Raw genomic sequence first — 23233 nt, 5'->3', positions numbered from 1 at the left:
GGCACATTTTCCATGTTTTATGCCACACAATTTATTCAACACACATAAATACGTACATATCTTACTTACAATCAAATATTTTTAGACATTAAAAAAATCTGAAAATAATGCAGCAGTAACAGCAAAAACATAGTACAATGGCCTCATGTAAAAAGTCTGAAATTTATAGTAAATTATCAACAAAACTAATGTGCAGGATTATTTGTAAAAATGTATAAACACATGTAAAGTTAAAAGGCAAAAACACTTGAGCTAAAGTAGTTTCTTTTTGCAAGTAAATCATATGAAGCCGAGAACTACAAATAGGAAGGATGACACTTTATGTTTAATTAATGTTTTTTTATATTACAATTTATTCATGTCGCTTCTCCTTTGCATTGTCTTATTTCTTATTCGTATGCAACTTGTCTCAAGTATGATTCATTTAAGAACTTAAACTAAAAATGAGGACAGTCACAGGTTTGTGTTAATGTTAGTGGGAATTTCCTGTGATTAAAAATCGCGGAGCATATCCGCTTTAAAGCGTCCCACCCTTTTTACCTAGCAACTGTTTTTCTTGAACTCTGATTGGAGAAACTGACGTCACTCAAGTGTGTAGCACGTTAGGTTGCAGTGTGACGGTTGTTGATGTAGCTGTCAGAAGTCAGATAAGCAGAGGAGAGCTAGCAGGTAAGCGTGCACACACGGCTGCGGGCGGATTTTATACGGGTTAATGCGATTAGCTACACATAGGGAGTCGCTAACGATAGCATAGGTAGAGGTCTTTATTTTAAATGATGAAATAAATGTATTTTTATAGATAGTTTGGTTTGCCTTTGGCTGTTAGCGACGGTGTCATGGTATCATTGATTCAGTGTTAAGACTGAACTCGTGAGCTGTGTGAATGGAGCTGCTTGTTCGTCATTTAAAGGGGAACAAGACACATTTATTATCAAAATAGATAGTCTTGAAGTTCAATAAGTGGGACAGAGTTGGCATCTACTTAACCGAGTTCTAACAGGATAGCTTAAAGTGAACAATGACTGTAGTTAGCTGTTATATGACCCCTTAGATAATTATATATGATGGTGCAGGTCTTAATCCACTTATCTAGACACGAATTGGAGACTGTCATCTGTCACAATGTGTAATATCAGGCATATTACACTTGTTGCTAGTATGTGGGGTTTGCATCCTGTCATGGGGGCTTAATAAATCATTCATTAATGTTGAAAGCAATCCGTAAGGCTGCCAAACAGATCAGCTAGAGAGGAGGACAATGCTAATCATTTCTGCATGTGCTTTCTGAAACTCATGTTTTACATCAAGTAGGGCTGTGCACTTTATACCTATTTCATCAGTGTTGTTGTATGATGAATTGCATTACATCACAAAAGTCTGAATTTATTGCCGTGCATCATTTATGTAGAGATAACTTAGTCTCACTCAGCATGCAAAAATGTACTGATCATACTTTTGCACTGTCTGATTCAGTCAGATGAAGCTGAAGCTCGACACGGTCCCACCTAGAGCTGATCAGTTATGGCAAAAATCTTAACCACAAGTGTTTTGTTTGAAATAGATTGTGATTATTTTACATACCATATAGTGAGTGAAGCTGAAGTAACTAAATGTTGTGTTGTTGCCTTGGGGGGCAGCCACAACTGTGTAACAAAGTGTGCTAGTTATTTTGCATTTTCTAGGTTTGACTCCTCTAACACAAAGTGTTACTATGACTGAATGTTAGCTTTTCTGTTAACCAACAGCTACTCATCTAATCACAATGTCAGGATCTGCAATGACATGATTGCATGAAAGACTGCAATTATTTTTGTACAAAAAGTACTTGAAAGTTTACGAAAATGCCCACAGAAAGGCCTTTAAGTTTACAGTAGTGCCACTTTTGCTCTTTGTAGAATTGCTTTTATTTTCAAGAAAGGGAAAAACTTTCATTTTTGTAAAATACTGTTTAATACTATTAAAACCACAGGTTTCACTTCTTAAAATACAACCATCACTGGCTACATGATCATTTGCATCTTTTATATTTGGTTGGACATTAAGTAGTGAATCTCGTTAAGGTCTCATGAGACCTCAACACCTTCTTTATTGCTGCTCCATCTGTCTTTCACACGGCTCCTCTGTTGCAGTTTCCTGTCTTAGACAAGTCCGAGCTGAACTAACATCATGTTTTTAGTTTCAAATGGAGAAGCACAAACTGTGAAAACAATACTGAACATTATAATTTGTCTGAAATCAATACCAATGTTTCTTTCATCGGTTCTCTTGGTGTAGGACTTCTAGTATGCCAACATTGTCTCTCATGTTTGAGCATGAAAACAGGTGAAAATATGTCAGAGTTAGTCTAACTGGTTGCTTTTCTTACCACTGAAAAGTAGGGCTTGGCAATTGTTCATAAAATTAGATTAAATCACAAGATGGCCTGCTGCAATTTTCAAATCGCTCATTAGGCAAACATTCTAGTGTTAATTTTCTTTAAATGGTTTACAAAAATCCTCCTTTTTTGTGTTTTATGTGTGATTTTCTTAATCAAAATGAGTGACATAAAAATGATAATGCCCTTAAACAAAGCAAATGACGTCACATTTGCAGTACCAGCAAAAATAGTTAGCTCATTCTATCTAAAACTGATGAAACCTAGCGTTACTTCACGAATGTTATACCCCAGCTGTGATCAGCTGATAGCCAGCCTCACCTCCCCACCCCAGCTGCCTCTTTTATAGCTTAAAGCACCCCCATATTCAGATTCATGCTACTATGGATTAATTGCTTCAGAAATAATTTCATTGTTTTCAATACACATTGTCTTATTTATGGAATTATTTATTGCTTGAATTTGCCAAAAAATACACAAGACTAACCCAAGAATAATTGCATATTAAATTGCAGTTGCAGTGTTTGTGAAAAAAATCCTAATTCAATTAGTTTTGCTAATCATTCAGCCCTAGTAAAAGTCTTTTATTTGTCATACTAGCATCTAGATATACCAGATACCAGTACAACATTGATTAGATATCTTTTCACTGCACATCATTAGGCCGATGGTCACTGTTTCTCAACAGTGCCGACACCGGCTGACGTTAAGCAGATGCGAGCAGATGCATCTTTCGAACAACTTACACATGTTTTGCAAATGTTATGTATTGCAACGTTTGATCCATATCTTCTGCAAAGATCTAAAAGCCACTACGCTTTGCGTTCCTGTGATATTCTCCACCTGCTTGTTCCTCGTGTCAGGATTGAACAGGGGAAAAGAGCATTCAGATTTGCTGCCCCCTCGGCATGGAATACTCTCCAGATTGAATTGAAATTTTCCGAATTCATCTCACTGGAAAACTTATTATGACGTGTGCTGCTGACCTCTTTGCCAGGTCACCCTTGTGAAAGAGATTTCGGCCTCAATGGGTTTTTTTATCTGGTTAAATAAATAATAAAAAATATCTGTTAGCTCTGAGTGAACATGCAGATATCTGAACAAAAGGAACACAGTGCATACACAGAAGCTCTGCCTGTCTCCATATGTGTTTGGGACATATAGCATAAATGCATCATAGAGTGAGGACTGTTTTGGTTTGAAGAGCAGAGCACACATTGCTCTGTAAAAGAAGGGAAGTTACACTCCATTTACCACACATGATAAAACCAATGGACAAAACATGCAAATAATTATTTTATTATGTTGACATCTTGTTTTCAAGATTGTGAGAAGTCAGAACCCAAATTGAAAATGAAACTCCTGCTGTGCAAACAGATGCTTCTTGAATGTATTTTTTCAACTCAGAAAACATGTTACAAACGTATAGCATCTTACTAACATACAGCAGTTTTTCAGTTCTTCATTTTTGTGAAATCAATCACACTTAATACTGTTACTGAAAAGTCAAACAATTCTCATATTTGTCCTGTATTTGTGAGCTCATATATCAAGTGGAGCTCATCCAAACTTTGCTGTCTGATCCTTCCTCAGCCTCTCTATTCATTGTTCCAGGTGGTCACAATGCAGTTCCTGGGCCGGCTGCTGGACACTGTGTCCTCTGTGTCAACTCTCTTCACTAACCCCTACAGAGTCCGGGACGTGCCACTGGCAGACTATGGTGGAGGAGGCAAAGTGGTACTGAAAGAGGAAGGGCGTATGGTCCTGTACAAAAACACTCAGTATCAGTCATGGGACTGTCTGCTTATGTGTCCAGAGACGCCTGCAGTGACCCTGAGGTCAGTATTGATCAAGACTCAGACAGGAGAAATAGGCTACATTCACACTGCAGGCCTTAATGCTCAATTCTGATCTTTTCTCAGATCTGATTCTTTTCTTTGCCTGTTCTCACTGCAGTCAACTTCCAAAAGATCAGATATGTATCTGATTTAGAACCACATACAAAAGTGGCCTGAATCTGATTCCCAAAGGTCAAAAAACTGTTGACACTGACAGAAAAAATCAGATACGAGTCACGTGTGAGCAAGGATTCAGATTCAGATAACTTTTAACTGCAATGTCAACGTAGCCATAGTCATGTGATGTTCTCAGCTGTGGAAAAATGCAGAAACTGGCCTAATCTTAAAAGTGCACATCAGCTGAAATTACAACAGGCTTGCAAAACAAATTGATTAATCAATATCGCAGTATCAGTGCTGACTGAAGTCTGAATTTATTCAAGTAAATAAGAAAAAATGTAGTATTTGAAAAAGCAATCAGGATAGAGGTCAAAATATAATGGCTATTCTTAAACACAAATGTGATGCAGTCAGAGGATTATTGCTATCAGCTATTCTCAGAGGTGTCATTTAGGTGGGAACAAATATGTATTTATTTTGGCTTCAGGAGAGCCATTTAACCATTGGTGGAGTTAGGGGGTGGCTCCATGGGCTTAAGCCCTGGATGTTTTCATTAAAGTCTCGATCCTTTTGGTCTCAGAGTGACTCGCTCCTCCATTAAGTTATTGATTGTGTGTGAATTTGGGATGAAGTGAGTGCTCTTGTCATCAATATGCAATCTTTGGTAAATGCCAAGGCTGCAGTAGTGAAACCAAAGTTAATGAAGAAACGTTCAGCATAGAGGACAACAGATTGTCAGAATACAGGTAAAGTTTCTTAAGTCTGATTTTGTAGACAGCCAACATACAGCACATTCATGTATCCTGAGTCCACAGCTCATTCATGTCGTGTGTCTACTTGTGTCTGTGCCGTTTCAGTCAGACTCACCACTCTGATTAAATCTAAAAACACAGACATGTCCGTCACATGATCCAGTTAGATTATGGTGCAATAGCTGAGAACATAAACATGCATCCTCCACGTTTCAGACAACACTCTTTTCTTAAAGTTTTTCTCTGAGTTCTGAACATGTTTGATAAACAGTGATCTGATCCTGAAAGCTGTGATGCTGCTGACCCAGGGTCAGTCTGTCACACACACTGAGCACAGCAGAGATGTTAAATACAGTCTCACTAATTTATTTGGGGAACAGTCTCTCCCTTGGAAAACAAACAACCAAACAAAACGAGATAAGCCCAATTTTACCAAACCTCTTAGCATATACTTTAACATCTGGTTAAAGTTGTGTTTAAACACTAGTCAAACATGAACCATGTAGAATTAAAGATGATGTAAAAGAGAGGAGATTAAACTTCTACTCATGATTTAGCCTGGGTCGACTCTTTACTGTGTTTCTGCTGAAGTGTGAGCTGACTGTAGACTGGAGAGGTTAAAACAGGAAACACTAACTTTTTTATTATTTAGAATATTAGCTATTATAAAAGTCTGACAGGATTTGATTTCTACTTTAACTTGGATCTTATACAGAAAAATATCATGTGGCTTTAATACTCTAGAAGATGGTTTTATTTTGTGTTAGGATTATTTAGTCTGAACATATCGACTCCAGTCATGGGAAACCATTAATTGATGTGACTAAGATACATATAAAACTTGATCTTTTAATAGTAGTATAATGGTCATAAATCTGAAACTCCTTGTTGATATATTTTACTCTTTCAGTGGAGCAAACTTCCATCCAGGAGTAAAAGAGTGGAGCAGAGAGGGAAAGGGAGAGAAAGAAAGAAGATTAGAGGAGGAAGAGAGAGCAGAAAACAGTGAGTCAGAAAGGAATTGATCAGATTATAGATGATAAGTCCCATTTGAAATTCTGTTATGCTATTTGCCTTTGGGAATTTTAGAAACATACATAAAAGGGTTACAGGTGTAAAGTAGACACTTACGTGTTTATTATTAGATAAGATATATTGGCAACTCAACACTTTAAAATGATCAGAATTGTTTTAAGAGGTACTTTAAGTTCTCCCAAATAAAATATATGCATTCCATGAATAAAAATGGCATAAATCAATGAAAATAGCGTCTGTAAAGCAGGAAAAATCTCACCGGGAGAATGTCCCAGACTCCCCTAGTCTTGGGCTAAGCCTCTAATGCTGGCAACTCCTAGCTTCGCCCCTGCATCTAACTATGGTGCAAACACAAAGAACAGCTGAGAGACATAGAAACTACGAACCATTATCCAGATGTTTAACAATGTAATTGACACATTGTTTATTTTTTTAGTATCACACAGGCCTGATATGTACATAAAGAAAACACCACATTTATCCAGTTTGATTTTCTATATGTTTCATGTTGCAGTTCATATCACAGAGAGTGAAGTGACTACAATGTCAGTCTTTTCCAAACACATCTAAACTTCAATATGGTACTATGAAAATGAAATGGCATTGATACCTTTGGAATACAGAACCAAAAAAATGGACTACGCACCCAATAGGGGTGGTAGAAGGTAGAAAAAATCGCTACAACATAATATCGCGATATTTTGTCTGGTGGTATATCGAATCGTCTCGTCCACCAAGTATCTTTTTTTTTTTCCAAATTAATTGCTAACATGAACTGAAGTCTATGATAATAGAAAAATAACCAAATGAAGGACATTAGGATTGCAAGCAAGGCACAAATGAGATTGACATGACACATGAGGTTTACAAGAAATGCGACATGAAAATAAAATACTGTGGAAATTCGACAAACATGAGGGCAAGACTAATGCTAAATCAGAAAAACAGTTGAAAAAATGGTCTAGATCGCAATATATCGCAAAATATGGTATTGCAAAATACCATATATTACAAAATGTTTAAAATTGCAGTAATGTTGAATCGTGACCCAAGTATTGTGATAATATTGTATCGTGGAGCCACTAGTGATTCACACCCCAAGCACCCAGTGTTGGGCCAGAAAGTGGAAGAAAACTCCTGCACACTAAGCTTAGCTTAAGCTATGATAGCTATGTAGCTCCATTATCTACATAGCTTATGCAGCTAACATAGCTACGGAACTACTCTTGCTGTGTTTGAATGTTGTAAAGGAAGCTCTTTCCTGCTAGCAGACTGTTTTCTCTGATTTCTTTAACACTTTGTAATCAGGTTTTGCAGGTCCTATTTTTAATTTTTGGTGCCCTAACCCTTACCCTAACCTAAACGGAAGGTTAATCCAATATTTTTTTTGAAAGTTTCAGCATGTATATGCTTTCTCAAATGTACGGCGTCTTGGATGAACGGTCTGTAAGAATGGCAGTCACCCCTCTGTCCTTTCTCTTTAAACAGCTTTTGGTTAAGATCAAAAGATTTTCTCAAGCTTTGATACGTTTTTATACTATGGATCACTAGAATGATAGACATTGCATTTTTGTAAAACAAATGGTATCTCAAAGAACCTAGCATCAAACAACTCGAAGTTTTTGTATAAATTCAAATTTTTGTATGATTCTATCTTTCTCAGCAGATTTTGTCATTTTGTCGAGCCTCTGATCTTTCTAATTTATTTTTGATCACTACTGATCCAGTCATTTCTCAACAAAGAAGCTTAACTCAATCGAATCTCTTTATCTTAAACTAGTCAGTATTTTGTCACTCAGCCAGATCTGCAAAGCAAGGTTTGGTGCTCAACAATAGTCAAACAAAAAAACCCCAAATGTTTTCTTTGCCCTTGATAATGTGCTTATGTAAGGTTGTTGTCAATTCAAATCTAACCTCATCCAGCTGCTTTTTGATGCTTAAAGTTTTAAGAAGTGCTTGACACAGAGTCAGCAAATTTTCATATTTTGGTTACAAAATCAAAATTACAACTTAACCCACCCTTCCTTGTGCTCATGCACAGACCAGCGTGTTGCAGGAAGGAATAAAAAGAAATGACAACTAAAGCTAAAGAGCAAAATCAAATCTCACAGCATAAAATGCAATCTGCAGTTTACTTCCAAGCATTGCTGTCAAGATTACATTAAAAAGAGTATATGATAACTAAAAAAACAAAGTAATAAAACAAATAAATGTGCGCATAGTTGCAGTCAAACTGCAAAGCCATGTATTATTTAAGTGCAACCAAAGACTCTTCTCTTGTCAGGTTGACACTTTAAAGTCTTTAGAGCATAAATTGAATTAAAAAATACCCTTGAGTCTGGAAAATCCATGGAATTATCTTTCCTAATAAAGGAAAAAAGGTTCCTTCTGAAGTTTTAATTCATCTTAAATGTTATTTATCACAAGTTGTCGTGATTTTTCCCCATGGTTCTTGTGAAACATGACTGTAATGATTTTATCGTCTCTGTCAGGCTGTTTCAGGTGGCGTCAGAGGAAGACGCCATGAACTGGTTTCCACAGTACGCCCTCAAGCTTCGTCCTTTTTATGAGACACTTCCTCTGAAAGCAGAAACCACGCAGCCAATTGTGGACTGTATCCGCAGCCATCCAGACTGGAGCTCCGCCCACATCGCTGTGGAGACGGGCCTGAGAGAGTGCCTCAAACATAACTATGTCCAGAGGTAAGGTGGAAATGTTCTTGAATTTATGTACCAACAACCCGAGAGATCTTCATAAAATCAGGACGTACAAAAGCATAAATCACTGAAACTATTCCTTTTTAAACAGTTATCTCAGAGGTTGTTGATTCATTTTTTGCTTTGTTTATTAGAGATTAGTGCTCAGGGATAAAGATGAATGAAGCGTGGATTATAGTGTCTAAGCTTCTTCTGCTAAGGAAATTAATTATTGGGCATTCAGCATGAGACAAGCAGCTAAATATGTAAAGGAAAAAAAACTATTTTATTATTAGTATCTCACATCAGAGGATTTACCCTTCTGTCTGATTTGTTGTTCAATTCTGCTAACTGCATATCTGATGACATTTCTTTATTGATTTGCTGTGCAGCATTTTGTTTCCATTGATCTCTATGCAGCATGAAAATCATTGTTCATTTTCTAGCACTCTACTGGAGAAAACTGTAGTTTTAGTCATAGTTTTGCTAAAAGTCTCTGAAGGACAAGATGCTGAAGGACTAACCAGTTATATTTTGATGATTTCTTACACTTAAAAGCTTGTAGTTTGCATCAAAGTCTCACATTTAGAAATAAGAAGTCTTTTAATCAGCTCAGCTGAACTGCGTTACAACTGCCAAGTTTAATGTTGAATTAAAAGGACAAAATGCACCCCATAAGGTGCTGCCCCAAGCAACTAAATCTATAAAAAACAGCTGTAAAACTGGCCTCTCCATCTTTCTGTCTCCAGTCAGATCAATGCTCGGGATGCTTCAGGTCAGACGCCGCTGCACCTGGCGTGTGAACGCGTCGACTCAGTTTGTGTGACGGAGCTGCTGGAGGAAAGCCAGGCTCGCACTGACATCAAAGACCGTAATGGAGACACGCCAATGCACGTTGCTGCCAAGCAGGACTCTCCTGCCGTCATTCAGGTGAGAGTCAGTGTATTTTTACCCAGGTAAGAAGTATAAAGGGTTAAGTTTTTTACCAGGGGTGGAATGTAACTGATTACATTTAATCAATTAGTTTTCAGGAAACTTGTACTTTTTTTTTGGAAGATTTTTTTTGGGCATTTTTGTGCCCTTTTTGAGTACATTTTGAAATCAATAAATTAACTTCTACTTCATTAAGTTTTCACCGGAGTAACTGAGCTTTTACATGGGTATTTTTTCAACTCCATTCTGACTGAAATGGTTGTCAGTGTTTGGGTTGTTTGACAGTGTTTATCCACTAGTATTAGTTCAGATCTGTAAAGAGTAAAGGGAACTAAGCTCTGTCTACTGACAGTTCAAATCGGTGGGGAGGTGTGAGCGTAATTACCCATCATGCCCTTAGGCTTTATATGTGTTTAATTATGTTTGGCTGTTGCCTGTCACACAATGATCCCTGCTTGAGTTCTCTTGCTCATGTTTCTGGTGGAGTCACATTTGCAATTTTTGCACATTTCCTCACTTAGGTCCTCTGCTCGCGGCTCTGCTCAGGTGTAAATGAGCTGAACAACAACGGTGAGACGCCGCTGCACGTGGCTTGCCGTCTCGGACGTGTGGAGTCAGTCAAAGCACTTTTGGCAGGAGGAGCCAAGTGTGACGTTGTTGGTGGTGTTGGCTACCCCATCCACAGTGCCATAAAGTACAGTGAGAAGGGGTGAGTAGGTTGGAAACAATAGATAGAAAAATGATGAGTCTTTTTTGTTGGAAGGCTAACTGGTGGTGGAGTGGAGTTTGGTTTTTGTGATCTGTAATCACCCTGAACAGTTATTACTCTTAGCAGATGGCATGAAAGGTGTCTATCTTTTATTTGACATAGCCCTTAGATATTGCTGAATCTCAAAACAACATTTCCAAACATAACATTGAAGATAGGATGGTGACTCTAATTATTCTGGATTAAATTCTAGGGATGTGTGATTCTGTTTACCACCACAAAATAGATCCTAAATTTAATTGAAAGCAAATGAGGAGAGAATAAGGATTAACTAATGACTTGATTCAATTTACAGCAAATATTCAACAATATCTTTCATGTTGTTATCTGTCATCTGTCAGTTGTGTCGAGGAGATCCTTAAAGCAGACCCAGGTCAGCTCCAGGCTGAAGACTGCATGTATGGAGGAACGCCTCTTCACTGGTCCAAAACAGCAGAGGTAAATCTTAATATACCATGTGTTTTCTAATCTTTAATCAAAGACTTTTACATCTAAGTACATGTTTGAGTTCCTTTAGTTAACATCCAGAGTCAATTCCCATGTTTTTAACAACCATTATGACTAGCCGCAGTTAGAGCATCCACTTGTGAACTTAAATCCAGCACTAATGTACGACACAGCTCAAAGACAGTGATAGTTTCCTGTAGTTGTGTTACCTCGGTTGCTCTGGGCTCTCCTACAAAGACATTTGTTTTCGAAGTAAGATGTGCTTCAAGAGGAAATATGAAACAGATGTTGACATAAATCTTTGATGTCTGTTTGCCAGATGTGTCGGTTGCTGCTCGAGCACGGCTGTGCAGTAAACTACCTCAGTAAGACCGGCGAGAGCCCCCTTCATATTCTGACCAAGAAAGGACGCTTTGAAGCCGCCATGGTGCTGCTCACCCACGGAGCGAATGCTAACCTGAAGGGCCAGGATGGAAATACAGCTCTGCACCTGGCTATGAAAGTATGTGGACAAGATATCTCTTCCTTTTGAATTAAAAATGTAAAGAATAAAAAGGGTCATGAAATGGTAGGAAAATAGAATGGAAATCGTTTAGTTTTATCAAAATAGGTGCAAAACTTCCACTCAAAAAAACGAACTGAAGATTTTTTCATTTATATGTGACAACATCAAAATAAAATCTATTTACCAATTAACAAAGAAGCACCAACAGGACTGGCTGACTTTCAGCCTGCCTTGACCCGTGATCAGCAGGTTCTATTGTGCAGCTGAAAAGAGTACAGCAGTAAGCCTGTCTTCTTTGATTGAATAATTACGAGTAACATTCAGGGTTAGGGTTAGGAAAGTGAATTTATGTATTTCTTGAGTACACAGTTTTGTACATTTTATTCTTATTTGACAAATATGAAAACCCATGGGTTACGAAATAAAAGTAAGTAAAGGAACAATAAGAGTAAAGGAAAGAAAGGATGTATTAAACATTCTGCTTAAGATAAGTTTGAATTAAAGATGCAGTATGTAGAAAGTTTTGCACTGAAATATCTATATTAATCTAAAAAGTGACCATTCTTATTTCCTATGTATGTCTGAAATATTTCCTAAAGTTTTCAAAGACAGAGGATTTCTTCATTTTTATGATTGTAACAGGACATGTCTTGTTATCAAGGCTGCCAATAGTTGCATCAATTTGGAATCCGTGTGTGAATCCAGATCTAAAAATCCAAAGATTAAATTCAAACCATTGTTTTAAAAACACCAATTATACATTTCTTACATAAAAATCATATTGACAGGGAGCCAATGATGTTTGTTTTGCCATTAGATGGACCACATAGAGTTGATTAAAGCTCTGATCGTGTTTGGCGCTGATGTTGAGATCCACAATGATCTGGGAGAAACACCTGGACTTATTGCTGCACGTACAAGTAAAGGTAAGAAAGAAAAAAAAATCTTCAATTCATGAAAAGAAGGGATGCAAGACAGTCCCTGTAATTCATAGAAGATAATTAAAGGGACAGAGAGAAAAGACAAATGATGAAGTATAACGAGTTTTTGCAGCTTACATGCTTGACTAACAGGCTGCAAAAATCTCAGTTTTATGTCTTTTAAAGCATGTGTTTAAATGTTAAATACTAAGGAAATGCATGAAGATTGTTGAGTATGGAAAGAGAGGCCTACCAAATAACAGATAGAAAAGGAAGATGTTTTCATATGCTTTCAAAAACAAGACTACTGCATCATCATATTTCTGTTTGAGGTTATTTTATTCCAGGCACTTGATGCTCTGAAGAAGAAGTGGTGATAACAGGAGTTTACCTCCATGTAATGATTTTAAAATGCATGATATTTGCTAACAGCTCACGTGTATTCTTGCTTTCTCTCTCTCGTCTTATCCCTCTCTATTTTCTCTCTTCTCTCCATGGTGTGTGCATGTCTAACACGTCTACTTGCATGTTTTTGTGTTAACATAAAAGGTCCCAATAGAAAGATACTGCTGGACATGCTGTGTAGTGTAGGGGTCCAGCGCTGCCTCCCACCCTCCCCTGGCAGTCCTCCCCCAATCTCCAACAAGGCAAAACCAGCAGGCATAGGTAACGCCAGCATCCTTCCTCCTGCCCTCCCAACAATGAAGTCCCCTCTTTCGTTGGATGCTGTGTCTTGGTGCATTTATTTTTCATTTATGCTGGAAATTTTAAAAATATGTTTCAATGGTTACAACTACAGCGATGCTGCAGTGTCACTGGTTCCTTCCAAGCTTGCATGTAGCTTATGGTCTCAGTGTTATCATGTTTGGACAGCAGGGGGTCTCTGTCAGCATTTAGAAAAGAAATAAACTGTTGGAGATGGATTTTATCCATTTTTTTCCAAAGTTACAAAGGGTAATTTTACGCTCCCTTGAACGTCTTTAAATAACCCAAACCTAACCATAGAGTGCATTGGAAAAAAAAAATTAAAATCCATATTCATGAACCCTGAAGAATCTTTGTTTGCAGGCTGTTGTTATTATGAAGACAAATAAAATACACAAATAGCAGAGCAGTAAGGGCTGAATCACATGACAATGCCAATTTTATCAGTGTGCTCCAGAGAGCAATAGAAAGCTTAACCTTAATTTTATTTTTGACTTAAAAACAAGATGTTTTTACTGGAAAGCTCCAACAACTAAACAGTTTTAGTATTAGTACCCAGCACTGCTTCTAGAAAGTTAAACCATACTTTCTATATAGTTTATACTCCTCCTCCTCAGCCTGTAGAAACTCCAGCTTACCCTTTATTCTCCTGTCTTCTTGCATGGATCTTAAAGTGTGTTAGTCTGATAACACCAGCTGTCATAATTGGCTGACAGGGTTTGAGGACATGATGTTAATGGGAGCAGCAGTCAGTGCCATGAGCAGAGGCATGTCTGAAGTGGACAGCACCAGAAAGAGGTAAGAATCTGTATTTAACTACTATATTCTGATTCATGATATTATTTTATAGTACTATCCATCTAAAGCCAATAAAGCATTATCTTAATCCTCTCTTTCCCCCTGAAGGATGGACAGACTGCTGTGTCTAGATGGTGGAGGTATTAAAGGCCTGGTATTGATCCAGATGTTGATCGCTCTGGAGAAAGAGGCCGGTCGACCTACTAGAGAGCTCTTCGACTGGGTGGCCGGCACCAGCACTGGAGGCATCCTAGCCCTGGCTATAATCCATGGTATGTGTTCCTAACTTTTTTCCTCTCATTTTTGTAAAATCAACCTTTATTTTTATTTGCAAAGCAGCATTTGTGCAGAGGAATATATAACCTGTATGAAAGACAATTTAAAAGATACATAAAGCATGTAGGGTATGTTCGAAAAACAGTAAAATATCTAGTTAAAGTAGTTGTAATAGTTGCATTTAAAACCAGTAAAAGTCATCAATTCAGACGTGTCTTTATGGTGTCATGTATAGTGTTTAATGCAGCAAAATAAGGCAGAATGCCAGCCTAAAGGCTTGTTGGATGAATCTGTTTAATACTTCTGTGGTCCTGGTTGTGATATAGCAGTATTTTCTGCCTGATGTTAGATTGTCAGTGAGTATATGGAGAGATTGTCTCACAATTTTCAGTGGCTTTTTAGCCAATAACTCTTGAACAGTTCTTGGATAAACAGTATGGAACTTGTTCTCTGCTCCCCTCACTACCCTAAAAGGTGTTTCCACTCTTTCTAGGTAAGTCCATGGAGTACCTGCGCTGCCTCTACTTTAGGATGAAGGAACAGGTGTTTAAGGGGTCAAGACCGTATGAGTCTGCACCACTGGAGGACTTCCTGAAGAAGGAGTTTGGAGAGAACACCAAGATGACAGACGTCCAATACCCCAGGTAACTGTTACCATTGAAATACAATTTACAGAATACTCCCAAAAGACAAAGGATTCACCAGACAATGCTGAAGGTGCTCCCACACCCAACCTGGTTCAGTCAGAACAAACCCAAGTCTCTTTGCTAAGTTTGTGCAGTTTGTTTCCTCTTGTGTTAAAGCTGTTAGTCGAATCCTCATCAACCATACTGTGGCTGCTTGAAAATGTGGTTCTTATGCCCTATTTGAATGGCATTAGTATTATCCAGGGTCCTCTGATAATTTTTAATAATCGCACAGGACGTCTGTGGTTTTAATCCTGTGCAAATCGTCCATGTCTGTACAAAAAATAGAGTTCTTCAGGATTTTCTGGCAAAAATATGTATCCCTGGCTTGTCCACAATCCCCAAGAGAATCAGACCCCCCACCACAACCACAACCACTACCACCTTTCAGAAAATGTGAGTTGAAACAAGCCGTTCTCAGATTTGCCCCTCATGATGCCATGTGGGGAGTAAGCCCTGACCCCATGTTAGGTTGTCCCTCCCCGCTTGGAAGAAAGTTCCGTCCTCCTCTCCTGATAAGAGGAGGATCAGGAGTGCCACATCCATTAAGCCACATCCATATCCTGGGAGGGACGTGGTCAGGGGCGCAGTCAGACTGCTCAGTAACACTTAAATCTACAGACACAGAAAAGGCTCGTTATGAGCAGGGCTGAAACAGAGGTGTTTTAGACATGCAAAAATCCAATACTGGGGATATTTTTCAGAAACAAACTTTACAAGCATGTTTTGGAGATCTCTGAGACCAATATAAACTTGTTTTAAAGGGGTAAAATACGTGACCTTTAATCTCACACTTTAAGACTTTACCTAAACATTTAGTCAGCAGAAAATGATCCTATGAAGATATGCTTAATTTACAGTCTTTCATGTTTTTTCTTGTGTTTCTGTTTTGAGTGATACATGCAAAGAAACAGTTTTAGATATCCCTTTTAGCTGTGACCGGTCAGTTGAAGAGAAAACACATGGATTAGAGGAAATGAGGGCTGGTTTCCTCTAATAGATCTTATTGTTCTGGAAAGTGACTGTTCAAATGATCTCATTTTGCATCATTAGCTGTAAATGGTTGTTTAATGGGTTTAAAGAGAACATTAGTAGAAAGACATTTTTTTATGTAAAAGCTGCTCTGTGTCTCTATTAACCTTCCTATCCTTTACAGGGTGATGGTGACCAGTGTTTTAGCAGACAGACATCCTGGTGAGCTGCACATCTTCAGGAACTACAACCCTCCATCCGTCCACAGAGAGCCCCCATATGCCACCACTGCCACATTCAAACCCCTCACCATCCCACAAGGTACTGTGGGATTTTGTTCTTTTGTTTTATTGCTACTGGAGGATAGTGCAGTTAATAATTTTACCTCTAGATGGAGTCAGAGTTAGCAGATTGAGTAGCCAGCACAGAGTGGCTTTAAAGGCCCAGTTTTACCACATAAAGCTCTGTTTATTCTAGAAAAGATGTCCAGAAAATCACAAACCTACCCCTGTATTTGTAGGTCATTGTTCTCCTTAAGTCCTGTCCTGCTGTGTTGTCTGAGTGCCAGCCGTGTTGTTGTTGCAGGATGGGAGGATGAGGATGTGTTGATAGTAGGATACACAGAGGAGCCAGCCAGAAAGCGTAGGAAAGTGACAGATGAAGGTGTGTGTCCGTCTAAATTAGAGCGCTTTAAAGGGAGCAGGTACACAAATAATCTGACGTTGTCACTCACAGATTTTAGGCTTACATTCACAAGTTAACTTTTTTATAGAAAAACATACTTTAAGTGTACTTTATGGCTTTCTTGCCAAGTTGGATGAAAGGTTGATACCACTTTAATGAAATTTCAGTAGGCAACTTGGGAACTAGTTTGATTAAGAGACGCAGGAAGTGTGATTTTGCTCCTCAACAGAGCCAAGCTAGCTGTTTTTGACCTTCACACAAGGCTAAGTCAGCTTTCTGCTCATTGATATGTTCAGTCAAGAGTGGTATCAGCCTTCTCATTTAACCCGCATGACGTAATGGTAGTAATGTTTCCAAAACTCTCTGTTTCCTTGATTCCATAAAAAATGCATAATTTCTGTAGACGGAACAGCATTTTAGCACTTGGTTCTTCTCAACATAGATGAATGTGATTGTTCAGTGAGAACTTGATGTACAAATGTTAAACCCAACGCCTGCATGAAGAATCTAACCCCTCATTAATGGTTTGATTACTTTAGATTATTAATCGTTTTACCTTCTTTACATCAGAGCAACTTGTGTGGCGAGCTGCCCGCTCCAGCGGCGCGGCCCCTACCTACTTTCGACCAATGGGACGCTTCCTGGATGGAGGACTGTTGGCTAACAATCCAACGCTAGATGCCATGTCAGAAATCCATCAGTACAATAAAGCTTTGAAAGCAGAGGTACCAACTGGCTTACATTCAATCACTTCTGGGCTTTTAAAGCAACTTTTCAAGCCACATATTTAATGCCTTCTTTTGTGACTCTCCTTACATCTTCTCTCCTTCAGGGCAAAGAGAAAGAAATGAAGAAGTTGGGTATAGTGGTCTCCCTTGGCACAGGTACGCCATATTACATGTGAAGATGAAATATAATGTGTGAACTGTGTGCTAGCTTTAAATGTGAATTTAAGCCATCATATGGATGCAAATATGTTGTACGTCTATCATTTGAACATCAGCTACATTTGTACAAGGGCCAGATTTAGCCTTGACAAACACTTTGGGGGCCAGACTTGAAATGAACTAAAATAAAGTGAATATTTTGATCCAAATAACATATTATTGTATTTGTAATTGTAATCGTAATTGTAAATTCCTGGTAATGTAGGGGCACAGATGACCTTGCTCTGAAGTTGTGCTCCATGTACATGGGAGGCCCTGGTTTAAGTCCAGCTTGCAGCTCCTTTCCTGCATGTCCATCCTCCACTCTCTCATTCCTGTTTCTGACTATCTTCTGTTATCCTCTCTAAATAAAGGCATAAAAAGCCCCATAAAATATCAAAAAAAGATATATGTTTTTTTTTAGCATTAACACAGAGATAATACCTACCGCCTATGGTCAGTCAAAATACTATAGCTACATACTTCTAGACTGCCATGTTGTTGATCACTTGGTCTGATGCTAATAGGCTGAGTCCTGATTGGTGAAAAACAAAAAGAGGAAACAGGTTTTTTGTTTTGAATCTCAGGCAGAAAAACTCTGAAATGAAAAGCTGACACAAAAAATGCAGATTTACATAATCAGGACTGGACTGATATGTACGTGTATTATATTTACTAATAATAGCTGACAGGGGGATTTCTGCAAAAATGGATCTAACATCAAGTCATTCCTGGTAAAACTGTTGCAGTCTTGATCATTTGGGGTTGACTTGATAGCTGTGGGGATTTGAAGATAGAAGACACCCTAATTATACATTATACATTATTATACATTTTTTATTAAATGCCCTTTCAAATGCTTCTCGGCTCTTCTCTATTCACTTGCAGTTCCAAAGCCAACATCAAGTTGTGTACTTAAATTCTGCATTTCTGTTGGATTTAAATTTTATAAAAGCTCTTAGCTTCTTTCATTAGTAAAAAAATATATTAAAGGCAGAACAAAGCTATCCAGTAATATAATTAATGCAGCTGTATACATCCAAGGCTTCTTATACCAGAGTTATTGAAAGCAGGATTATGGAGGGAAGAGCCGGGAAAATAATAAACAAGATAAACTGAGAGATTTTTGGCCATAATATCTTAACATTTGACCTCTATCCATTTAAATCAATTAATACAAAGAAACTTTAGTGTGCTTTTTCTGTGCCAGTCTTTCAATTTACTTTAGTTTCTTACTATTTTTCTAAGATTTGTGTTTTGGGACCTTTTATGCCTTTATTTCAGAGATATGGCAGTGGTTAGAGCCAGAGGCTGTGAGGAATGACATGAAGAAAAGGAATCAAAGCTGTTTTGACCCCAGGACAAAGGCCTCTGTATGCAGGGAATAGGACATAACCACCAGGCTACTTGATCGCCTACTTTTCTTTACTAAAAGTGTACTTTCTATCACTGTTAAAATTGTGAAGAAGGATTTACAAAGACTGTTAATAAGAAAAGAAAAATATTTTAATTTAATGAGTGGATAAAAATGCTAAAACATGATTTAAAAATCTGTGTTTACTGTTTTTATTACAGTCAATTATTGTTCAGACAAACAAATTATTAAGAATTTAGTGTGTTAAATTTGATATTTGCCTTCATAATACACAAGGAATTTAGAAACTTTGCAAGAAGGGGGTCCCTGCATAGACTGATGCTATATGGGGTTCTTGGTATGGTATTGTTGGTGCACCCCTGTCTTATACAATGCTGAAGGAAACCTTTATTAAAACGTGAGGGTGTATTGTGTATGGCCTGTCTGTTTTCAAGTATGTTACTTTGCCCACCTGACTGCAACAGCAGAAATGTTGCTGTCATCATAGTGCAGTATCTTGGACCTGAGGTCCACCTGTTTATCTCCTGGTATTCTATCTGTGCTCCTGTGTATCTGCAGGTAAACCTCCTCAGGTAGTTGTGAGCTCTGTGGATGTCTTCAGGCCCTCCAACCCTCTGGAGCTGGCTAAGAGCTTCGTTGGAGCCAAAGAGCTGGGCAAGATGCTTGTGGACTGCGTGAGTTCAGCACTCACTAAAACTAAACTCATAAAACTTTTTTGTTGGTTCAGTCAGCGACTCACTTACCACCCATTTCTACAGCTTCATATTTGTTTCATATTTATTTATTAATTCAGAGCTGCCTTTATGATTTTTTAATGAGCCTTAATGTGTTCACTTGCATACATAAAGTGTCATTTGTTGTTTCTAGATCTAAATTTATCTTTCTCTTTCTCTGATTGGACAGTGCACAGACTCTGATGGCTGTGCAGTGGACAGAGCCAGCGCCTGGTGTGAAATGATCGACACTATCTACCACAGGTCAGCTGACAATAACTGTGCCCACAGTAAAAAACATCATTTTTAAAAAGGGTTTGACACTTGAAAGATCCCTGCTTAGATCAGTACACCCCAAAGTGTGGGCTGCAGCCCCCCCGGTGGACCCTGGAGATACTGTAAACTTATAAAAACAGCTTGAAGGCTGATGTGGAAAGAGACAACTGTGGCGTAAAGGTCTTTGCACACTGAGTATGTTATTTTTAGATGGTTTCTTTTTTCGGTCATCAATCTGAAGGTCATGCACTCAAACCTTGCACACTGAGTCAGAAGTGTTTTATTTACATTCACTTTGAAAATTTGTAGAAACACACATTAGATCCATCAGTATCTCCCATGGTTGATGTAAGGGTTAATGCCCAACAAGGTGTTCAGTCCAGAGAGCCATTAACCGGCTTATACCATGGTCACTTGCCAAAGAAAAGTATCAATAAAATCCCTAATTTATCATTTCATACGCTTTGCGATCAAAACAGAAATTCCCTTTCCCTAGCAAGGCCTACCTCCTTCTGCACTATGGGGTCACAGAGTTGAAACGGTGCCATCCACACCCTGCAGGTGCTGATTCCCTGTTAGAGACACGGCAGTATTTATCAGATATTATCATGCCAGTTCATCAGAGGCATTTCCTTTGGCTCTACAAAGAAAAAAAAAGCTTATTTTCTTTTTTAAATGTTATTTAAATCTTCAGACAATAGTTTATAGAAGTTATAACAGTTGCTATGGTTACTTCTATCATCTAACAGCTGCTGCGCATTGATTTGGAACAGGAAAAGATTTTATGACCAAAACTACCTGAGAAGTTCCACAGGTATCCATATATCAGAAGTTAGTGGGCACCAGTGGAACTTCCAGAGCCAATCAAACTCAAGTATTCACCAAGACCACGGAATAAATCCACATAATACACGGGCAAACTGTGTCTTGACCAGCTGAGTCGAAGCCATCTTCAACAGATGGCTTGATTTGAGCTGCAATGGCTCGTTTCAGACTACTGCGACTGTCACCAATAATGTCAAGAAACCCTTTAGTTGAGTTGTGGTCTGAACTGGGCTTAATTGTCCTAAGGTGGGCTAACTGACTTCTTTTTAGCTGGATGCTGATGTGTGAAGTAGTGCTGAAAGGCCAGACACACTTTTTATGACAGACTGCATAAAAGATATGTAGAGAAGTACACCTTATCAGGAAGAAAACATTGATTTTATCCTAGAATTGACTGCTACATCCCTTCCCATTCACACAACATAGATTTTAACCATCTTTGTTTGCAGTTAGAAAATGCCACAGTAGTGCAAATGCTAGGTATATGATACTTGTAGCCTAAGAAAGAACCTGCTGCACTTTGGTTCTCTTTTATTGCTATCTTTGTTGTCTGTGGTGCTAACCCTGACGAAAAAAGTTATCAGCTTGAACATCTTATCACTTCATCTGATCTTTAGCTCATTTCTCAGCATCACTCATATTCTCAGCTGCTTTCTTTTATCAGTTTATGGCATCAGGTAATTTAATCAAAACACAAATACACCTCTTGCATATGCTCAGTTTATAAATACAACTCTGCTTTCTTTTTTTTTAAAAAGAAACATTTTTTTAAAAACTGGTTTTATGAATTGATTTTATTTTATTTTTGCAGGTTGAGTCCCCAGTTGTCTCAGGAGGTGATGCTTGATGAAGTGAGCGATGCTGTGCTGGTGGACATGCTGTGGGAAACCCAGATGTACCTGTATGAGAAGAGAGACAAACTCCAATCTTTGGCAAAGCTGCTACTGAACAACTGAAGGCACTATAATAACATTTACAGGAAGAGCAGGGAGGGCTGGGCTGTGAAAACAGAAGTTTGAGTGTAAGGGAGAGTCCCATGTGTTTAGTCATAAACAGGGATGTTTGACACAGATTTAAAAAGCTGTGATTTTTTTTTTTCAAGACTTTAATGTCTGCGTTAGTGTGCTCTTTCTCGAAACTGTTTAAGGTGAAAACACCACAACAAGTTTGATTTCTACACCAACAAAACAACAAACAAAACACCAAAAACTGACATGGAAAAGTTACTGACTTAACATACCATACTCAAAGGCAAATTATGCAGGATATATGACCTTACCACTGACTGTATCACTATTGTGTTTCTTAAAGTTTACTGTTTGTACACAAACTGTGTGGGTGTACACAAGGCATGTAGAAGGAAGTGGTCTAACCAGATCCAACTAAAGTAGCACAGACGACTGAAACTGCTAGCTCTCCTCCCACCACACACCTCATTTAATCATGTTTTGTTCCTTCTGAAGTTCCTGTAAGAAACTTTTGCTTTGTGATTTTTGGAAACCCTTAAGGGCAAACTGTACTTTCGCTTTCCAGTGTATGTGTAGGTTGTTTTTTTTTTTTTTTAACCAAAACCATTCTTCCTGTTTTCTTTGAACAGCTAAATATATTGTGGTCAAGAAAATTTTTGGTTAAATAACTAGTCTGATACCTACCCTACAGTAGTGGTTTCAGGCATTAAAAATAAACTACTTGAATTAATCTATCGGCATCCTAATGTGCTGCTTCTAAAGCTCATGAAGTGTTAAGTTGTAGCAAACAATCCTCAAAGAAATTTTAGCTAAGAACCTACAGAAACACTTAATATACAGTATTAATATAAACTGACTAAAAGGTAATCAGAGGGACCTGGCAGTGCCACTTAAAAATCTACATTCTACTGTAGCACAGCTTTGATGATGGTGACAATGACATACCACGCTGCCTTAAGTGTCCAGGACCCAAATTTCGTACTCTCTCCTGTCTTCTCTTCACTGTGTAAGTTATCAATACTGACTTTTAACACAAGTTTCAACCTTACACTCAGTTATCGCCTGCTTGCACACTGTTGTAATCTATTGGTCTTTGCTGTCTGTTAAAGTGTTCAGAGACTCTTAATTATGCACTGTAATAACTGGACTTAAAGCTAGACTTGAAATGTCAACTTACTTGAAGGACAAAGAAACAGAAGGTCCACTGCTACTTGCACAACATAAACTGGAGGTTTCAGATTATTTCCTATGTTTTTCTCGTCTTTTTGTATTTGGATTAAAATTACTGACGTGTATACCTGTATGATGATAAAAATAAATATGGACTAAAGTTTTAACCACAGCTTGTTTATCTCTTTTTTGCAACATCTGTTAAGATATTCAGGTTATTATTTGATTGTTGCTGGATCTAAATTCCTCTTACTCTTGCCATAGAACAATTTGGAGTCAGGTAAAAGTGTGTAAACTTTATCGAAAGGTACAAGTGATGAGCTAAACTTCAAAAACTCTGGTTTTAGGCAGTGAATCAGTTGATTTAATGTGCAAATATCCTGTTAGTATCTGTGGGAGGTATAGCACACATTTCAATGCACATTTTTGGCAGTAAGAATATTTTGGTACATGCACTGTGATGTAGTGTC

At 38.1% G+C, this 23233-nt stretch overlaps 1 protein-coding gene across 3 annotated transcripts; it reads left to right on the top strand.

Moving 5' to 3' along the window:
- The first annotated feature begins 623 nt into the window (after window positions 1–623).
- pla2g6 (phospholipase A2, group VI (cytosolic, calcium-independent)) lies at window positions 624–22913 on the top strand. 3 transcript variants are annotated; one of them, XM_041785936.1, is made up of 18 exons: window positions 624–669; window positions 3989–4212; window positions 8612–8821; window positions 9565–9745; window positions 10270–10457; window positions 10859–10955; window positions 11284–11466; window positions 12287–12395; window positions 12939–13055; window positions 13811–13892; window positions 14001–14164; window positions 14662–14812; window positions 16011–16147; window positions 17081–17235; window positions 17343–17394; window positions 19370–19485; window positions 19715–19788; window positions 21437–22913. In XM_041785936.1, the coding sequence occupies exons 2-18, from the start codon at window positions 3998–4000 to the stop codon at window positions 21579–21581; spliced, it is 2376 nt and encodes a 791-aa protein (XP_041641870.1). In that variant the 5' UTR covers window positions 624–669; window positions 3989–3997; the 3' UTR covers window positions 21582–22913. The 3 variants fall into 3 exon arrangements, with proteins under 3 accessions (XP_041641870.1, XP_041641871.1, XP_041641872.1); XM_041785937.1 differs by lacking the exon at window positions 12939–13055; XM_041785938.1 differs by lacking the exons at window positions 624–669; window positions 3989–4212 and adding an exon at window positions 6036–6089.
- The last annotated feature ends 320 nt before the right edge of the window (window positions 22914–23233 follow it).

Source organism: Cheilinus undulatus, linkage group 4 (assembly GCF_018320785.1).
Source record: "Cheilinus undulatus linkage group 4, ASM1832078v1, whole genome shotgun sequence".
In the NCBI taxonomy this organism is placed as follows: Eukaryota; Metazoa; Chordata; class Actinopteri; order Labriformes; family Labridae; genus Cheilinus; species Cheilinus undulatus.
The sequence above is the reverse complement of the archived record's forward strand: the minus strand, read 5'-3'. Positions and strand labels throughout refer to the sequence as shown.